The 7,286-nt window shown below is 44.8% G+C and overlaps 1 protein-coding gene across 7 annotated transcripts in view; it reads right to left on the bottom strand.

The window, feature by feature from the left end:
- LOC109883386 (POU domain, class 2, transcription factor 2) overlaps positions 1–5,418 on the bottom strand; it is an 87,550-nt gene extending 82,132 nt beyond the window's left edge. For 2 of the 7 annotated variants that reach the window (XM_031786331.1, XM_031786341.1), the window contains exon 1: positions 4,296–5,404. In XM_031786331.1, coding sequence (XP_031642191.1) covers positions 4,296–4,395 — 100 coding nt within the window. In that variant the 5' untranslated portion in view covers positions 4,396–5,404. Of the gene's footprint in view, positions 1–4,295 lie in introns of all 7 variants that reach the window. The other 5 variants (XM_031786312.1, XM_031786309.1, XM_031786304.1 and 2 more) reach the window with 5 other exon arrangements.
- Between the last annotated feature and the right edge of the window lie 1,868 nt (positions 5,419–7,286).

Raw genomic sequence — 7,286 nt, 5'->3', positions numbered from 1 at the left:
TAAGAGCTTTGGACCAGTAAACGAAAGGTTGCCGGTTTGAATCCCCGAGGCAGTTCATCTCCAACTGCTCACTGGGTGCAGATGACGTCAATTAAAGGAAGCCCCCTGCACACTCTGATTCAGAGAGGTCGGGTTAAATGACACATTTCGTTTGAACTCAGTTGTACAACTAAGTATCCCCTTTTTTTACTATACACTCCTGTCCCAGATACCATTACATATAGACCACTATGAATGAATGTCTGCCCAGATACCATTACATATAGACCACTATGAATGAATGTCTGTCCAGATACCATTACATATAGACCACTATGAATGAATGTCTGCCCAGATACCATTACATATAGACCACTATGAATGAATGTCTGCCCAGATACCATTACATATAGACCACTATGAATGAATGTCTGCCCAGATACCATTACATATAGACCACTATGAATGAATGTCTGCCCAGATACCATTACATATAGACCACTATGAATGAATGTCTGCCCAGATACCATTACATATAGACCACTATGAATGAATGTCTGCCCAGATACCATTACATATAGACCACTATGAATGAATGTCTGCACAGATACCATTACATATAGACCACTATGAATGAATGTCTGCCCAGATACCATTACATATAGACCACTATGAATGAATGTCTGCCCAGATACCATTACATATAGACCACTATGAATGAATGTCTGCCCAGATACCATTACATATAGACCACGATGAATGAATGTCTGCCCAGATACCATTACATATATACCACTATGAATGAATGTCTGCCCAGCTGGAAAACAGTGTAGTATGTTAGTGTGCTAGGTGACTTGTTGTGTTGGGAGGTAAGCCCCAGAGGGTCTGAGATGAGGCCTCTGTAATGTGGGAAGAACATAAAAAGTACAGGCTGGAGAGAGAGAGAGTGTGTTACAATAGGTTATGTTGTTATGTTGAATAGGTTATGCAGAATTAGCAACATATCATGCACCACATTGACTCCTAGGCCTACAAACTGTACACCCTAATGTAGATGCCTTTCTGTCATAATGACTCTGGTACAGTTCACCTTTTCCTCTCCAGACTCATTCTTCACTCTGTCATCTGCTTTTACTTTCACCGGCTTCTCTCTCCCTCTTTCTCCATTTTTTTTTTATCTCACTCTGACATTCGCAATTTTTCAACGTGCAGATGTCGAAAACTCCTCCCAGTACCCGCTCCCTCTCTCGCTTCTCTGTCCTTCCTCCCCCTCCCCCTCCTCTATGTGCTAACTCTAGAGATACACCTAGGTAACAGGTCACTCTCCTCCCCCTCCTCTATGTGCTAACTCTAGAGATACACCTAGGTAACAGGTCACTCTCCTCCCCCACCTCTATGTGCTAACTCTAGAGATACACCTAGGTAACAAGTCACTCTCCTCCCTCTCCTCTATGTGCTAACTCTAGAGATACACCTAGGTAACAGGTCACTCTCCTCCCTCTCCTCTATGTGCTAACTCTAGAGATACACCTAGGTAACAGGTCACTCTCCTCCCCCTCCTCTATATGCTAACTCTAGAGATACACCTAGGTAACAGGTCACTCTCCTCCCCCTCCTCGAAGTGCTAACTCTAGAGATACACCTAGGTAACAGGTCACTCTCCTCCCCCTCCTCTATATGCTAACTCTAGAGATACACCTAGGTAACAGGTCACTCTCCTCCCCCTCCTCGAGGGTGCTAACTCTAGAGATACACCTAGGTAACAGGTCACTCTCCTCCCCCTCCTCTATGTGCTAACTCTAGAGATACACCTAGGTAACAGGTCACTCTCCTCCCCCACCTCTATATGCTAACTCTAGAGATACACCTAGATAACAGGTCACTCTCCTCCCCCTCCTCTATGTGCTAACTCTAGAGATACACCTAGGTAACAGGTCACTCTCCTCCCCCTCCTCGAAGTGCTAACTCTAGAGATACACCTAGGTAACAGGTCACTCTCCTCCCTCTCCTCTATGTGCTAACTCTAGAGATACACCTAGGTAACAGGTCACTCTCCTCCCCCTCCTCTATGTGCTAACTCTAGAGATACACCTAGGTAACAGGTCACTCTCCTCCCTCTCCTCTATGTGCTAACTCTAGAGATACACCTAGGTAACAGGTCACTCTCCTCCCTCTCCTCTATGTGCTAACTCTAGAGATACACCTAGGTAACAGGTCACTCTCCTCCCCCTCCTCTATATGCTAACTCTAGAGATACACCTAGGTAACAGGTCACTCTCCTCCCCCTCCTCGAAGTGCTAACTCTAGAGATACACCTAGGTAACAGGTCACTCTCCTCCCCCTCCTCTATGTGCTAACTCTAGAGATACACCTAGGTAACAGGTCACTCTCCTCCCCCTCCTCGAAGTGCTAACTCTAGAGATACACCTAGGTAACAGGTCACTCTCCTCCCCCTCCTCTATGTGCTAACTCTAGAGATACACCTAGGTAACAGGTCACTCTCCTCCCCCTCCTCGAAGTGCTAACTCTAGAGATACACCTAGGTAACAGGTCACTCTCCTCCCCCTCCTCTATGTGCTAACTCTAGAGATACACCTAGGTAACAGGTCACTCTCCTCCCCCTCCTCTATATGCTAACTCTAGAGATACACCTAGGTAACAGGTCACTCTCCTCCCTCTCCTCTATGTGCTAACTCTAGAGATACACCTAGGTAACAGGTCACTCTCCTCCCCCTCCTCTATATGCTAACTCTAGAGATACACCTAGGTAACAGGTCACTCTCCTCCCCCTCCTCGAAGTGCTAACTCTAGAGATACACCTAGGTAACAGGTCACTCTCCTCCCTCTACGCTCCCATCTCCCCTCTGCCCTCTGCCCTCTCTCTCTCTCACACATCCCCTCATCTTTACACCATGGTGTATAAACACCCTTCTTGTGACAGATAGTAAATGAAGGTGGAGAGAAACTCGCCTTTCTGAAATCAAATGAACTTGAACTGATCTGAAAATTACACATTGGAAAAAGAGAAAAAAATATAGTCTAACACAGATAAATGTGTGCCTGTCTCTTTAAGAACGCAGACACCGTCATAGGTGCACAACGAGCTGTATTTATGCACCGTTAAACCGTGACAGGCATTATGTGCATGCATTCTGAATGGCTTTAATAAATCGGGAGGGTGAAAGATAAACGCTCAGTGCATTCATATGGTATTTTCCACCAACCCCCTCCCAACCCTACTGCCTCTACACACACATACACACCGAGATCAGGGACATTACGCATACTTCCACTCCCTACTGAGGATGAAGAGTAACGCTGTAAACCGCTGCTGTTTCACGTCTGGGCGGCTGCCTAATTCCAGAGCTAGACGACGCCACAGTGACACACTGGCAGCGACACACGGAATCCGGGCTGGCTGCTCCCACCATGCGTCCTTTTATTCCGCTTCAGCGCAGATGAAACGCAGACCGCGCCACAGCCGCCTTCCCCTGCCGGGTTTAGCGACCAGCCACACTGACACCACACGCAGACAAGCATCTGGACAGACAAACGTGGTCCTGAGAAATCAATGTCTGTCATGTTCAGGCTACTGAAATAAAGGTGTTATCCACACACATTTAACCATTGTCTCGAATTGAGACAGAAGAGGCCTATTCGACAAAATGTCAGTTCAATGTCTGAATCACAACACAGATATACAAGCACACTGTCGAAAATAAGTTAAATAAAACGAAATAAAGACAGTATTCTCCCTTCTCCTCGTTCACCGTCCTTCCCCTTTCACCGTATATTTGCCTCTTTCTCCCCTCTCCCTCTTTCCACCAGCCCAGGAATCGATCTCCGCAGGATCGATAAGTTTGCATGAATATTTCCTGCCTGCAGAGAGGGTAGTTCGGGAGAGACGGAGGCTGAGGCACAGGCGTACGGAGCGGAGGAGAGGGAAGGATGGAGAGAGGGGACAGAAAGAGGGATACATCACCGGGAGAAAAGGAACGTAAATAAACACAAGATGGACCCGTCGCACATTACGAGCACGTGTTCTTTCAAGGGAATGGAGAAAATGACGTTTACGCGCAATTATTTGCAGTCTAATTTTAAACTATGGACTGTTTATTTACACATTTAAAACAAGAGAGAAGAGGAGTGTATTCCAGCCTTCAACACAGAAGTGTGTGTGTGCCCAGAACACTTTCCAGTTCCGAGTGCATAATCGGCACCGAGAAGCGCGCTACATGGGAGTCGTTAATTAAGGTGGGGCGGGAATGCATGACTGAACCTCACCGACATGGCAAGAATAACAGAAAATGTCTTACCGGAGTCGGAACGTAGAGCCAACGGGGACTTCAGACGCCAGGCGTTGAGGTCAGGGGCAGTTCTCTGAAACATGAACGGCACCGGCAAGGGAACAAACATGATCTTCCTCCGTCTTCTGGTTTTGTTTCATATCATTTTTCAGTAATATTGTGACAAGATGGCCCCTCTTCTGTGTATCTTCGTCCGTTTGAAATATACTTGGTATCGAAAACTTAGAACATTCGTTGTTTAGCTTACCAGTTGATGGCCCGTACACATCTAGGCTATGCTGGATAGCTCTATTTACGTTTTAGGATGTCTGTTTCTCATCCGCAGGATTTTGGATGTAAATGTGCATAAAACATATATCTATATGGTGCTCCTTGACTGTGCAGCAATCAAGCTAATGAACCAGCCCAGACCCAACACACAGACGGATAGAACCACAACTGAACTCCCACTACTATATCAGAGGAACACTATCAGGACTAATATAGTAATAATACTTGTATTATAAGCCTGTGGTTATGTCCAGATTTTTGCTCCTGTCTCTCTCGTATGCCGTGGAAAACTGTAAGTAACCATACATTAGTCTAATCGTTCTATTTCTCATGTATGCGTTTATATTAGCATAGTCTCAATGTTAGCCCACTGTTTTCCTATCGACAGGCGTGAGAACAAACACCGTAACAGTCGCTAGTTTCTTAGCGTCACTCACCCGGGTTAGCTTTGGTTTGCGCTGGTAAATAAAATGGATAATATTACAATAGAAACAGACGAAACCCGAGTCACGCTGGCGTGCATAAAGTACAAGAATTATTGTGATATATTTGGATTTGTTATTTTTGGTTAATCTACTTTATTTGGTTTATAGCTGATTGCACTGTCTCACTGCCCCTCGCATGTAGGCTATATACACACACATTCACCCATAAGCAGGTTACAAAGCAGCGAATCGTGTTTAAAATGAATGTAAAATAGTCGCATTAAGCTAATCAACTGAAATAAATAAACATTTGGAAAGGCTACACAACGTGCCCGCTTGGCCTACGCTCCTCCTCCCTCACTCCCTGTCACAAGGCAGTAATTAAAACGCAATCAATCGATAAATAAATAAATAAAGCCAAATAAAGAAAGAAAGAACGGAAACAACATAAAAAGAAAGCCGAATATCCGTTACGTTTCTCGTTTTTGTCGGAGCACTTGCCTATCTTTCCGTCCATCCGCCTGTGTGTCTTTCTGTCTGCCTGTTTGTCCCAGATATTTGGGAACCCCAAATAGCTCACTCGACCCGGCTCCCTCCAGTATTCTAGCGATCTGCCACTACGCTGGCTGCAACATTGAAGCGAGAGCACCCGCTACTCACACATTACCACCACCTTACCCCCACCCCCTCCTCCCTCATGCTCTCTCTCTCTGCTCCATCCTTCCTCGCTCCCCTCCCTCGTTTTCAGCGCCGCTGCTAAAGGTATCCTGTATTGATTTCTGTCTTCTTTCCTCTTAATAAGACCATGCTATAATGATGCGAATGGTGATCATTACATTACTGCTTGTCTGGGAGACTGGGATCAAAGATAACTGGAGAAGCCAACCAATAGGCACATACAGTATGTTACTATACTGAACAAAAATATAAGCGCCACATGCAACAATTTCAAAGATTTTACTGAGTTGCAGTTCATATGAGGAACTCAGTCAATTTTAATGAATGAATTAGGCCCTAATCTATGGATTTCACATGCCCGATACCTTAAATAATGGGCCTCAGGATCTCCTCACGGTATTTCTGAGCATTCAAATTTCCATCGATAAAATGCAACTGTGTTCGTTGTCTGTAGTTTATGTCTGCCCATACCATAACCCTACCACCACCACGGCGGACTCTGTTCACAACGTTGACATCAGCAAACCGCTTGCCCACATGACACCAAACACATGGTCTGCAGTTGTGAGACCGGTTGAACATTCAAAATCTCTGGCAACAGCTCTGGTGGACATTCCTGTAGTCAGCATGGCAATTACACGCTCCCTCAAAACTTCAGACGTCTGTGGCATTGTGTTGCATGACAAAACTGCACATTTTAGAGTGGACTTTTATTGTCCCCAGCACAAGGTGCACCTGTGTAATGATCACGCTGTTTAATCAGCTTCTTGATATGCCACACCTGTCAGGTGGATGGATTATCTTGGCAAAGGAGAAATGCTCACTTACAGGGATGTAAATGAATTTGTGCACAAAATTTGAGAGAAACAAGCATTTTGTTCAGAAAGATAAAACCTATCATAACATTTAGATTTTAATCAAATCATGTTTGCATTTTTTTTTCTCTCTCATGGAATTGCGTGAGGGAATCTTTGCATTAAGACATCTTTCAGCCTTAAAAATTCACAGTTGAACCTTCATTGGCTAACGCACTATAAACGCTTTCTTGGTGATTTCTGACACCCATATACAATGTTCTACAATCATTATGACAGTCATATGAATCTAGTTTATATGTTTAGGTAAAGGCATAGTGAGACCAGCTATAAGCATTTCTAACAAATCATGGCTGTTTAAATTCCTCCCTGCATCTATGACTTCAAATTCAAAATTACTGACGTGTCATGATCTAATTTCATCACCATAATTCCTGTGACTCAGAAGATGCTACTATTCTATGTGAAGAAACGTCATCTGCTACAGGTAAGGCTTGTGTTTGACCATGAGCAAAATCCCACTCCGGTAAGGCCAGCAGAGGCCTCACCGGCTTCACGCGGAAGAGCACCGGTTCAACCAACATCTCACTTCCCGCATGCAGGCCACATCTTGGAGTATTGCCGTGCACGCAGCGCGCGCCCTCTTTCTCTACTTCATCGCCTCACCTCCCTCGTGCCAAACCGATATATAATACGCGGTGAATTACCACGCCATACACTAGATTATTATCGATATAGATTTTTAAACAGAAAGATCAATACAAACATCTAAATCAATACAGGCAAATCAATAGCATTGAGTAAGACCTCCG

The sequence above is a fragment of the Oncorhynchus kisutch genome, linkage group LG2 (genome assembly GCF_002021735.2).
Source record: "Oncorhynchus kisutch isolate 150728-3 linkage group LG2, Okis_V2, whole genome shotgun sequence".
NCBI lineage: Eukaryota > Metazoa > Chordata > Actinopteri > Salmoniformes > Salmonidae > Oncorhynchus > Oncorhynchus kisutch.
The sequence above is the reverse complement of the archived record's forward strand: the minus strand, read 5'-3'. Positions and strand labels throughout refer to the sequence as shown.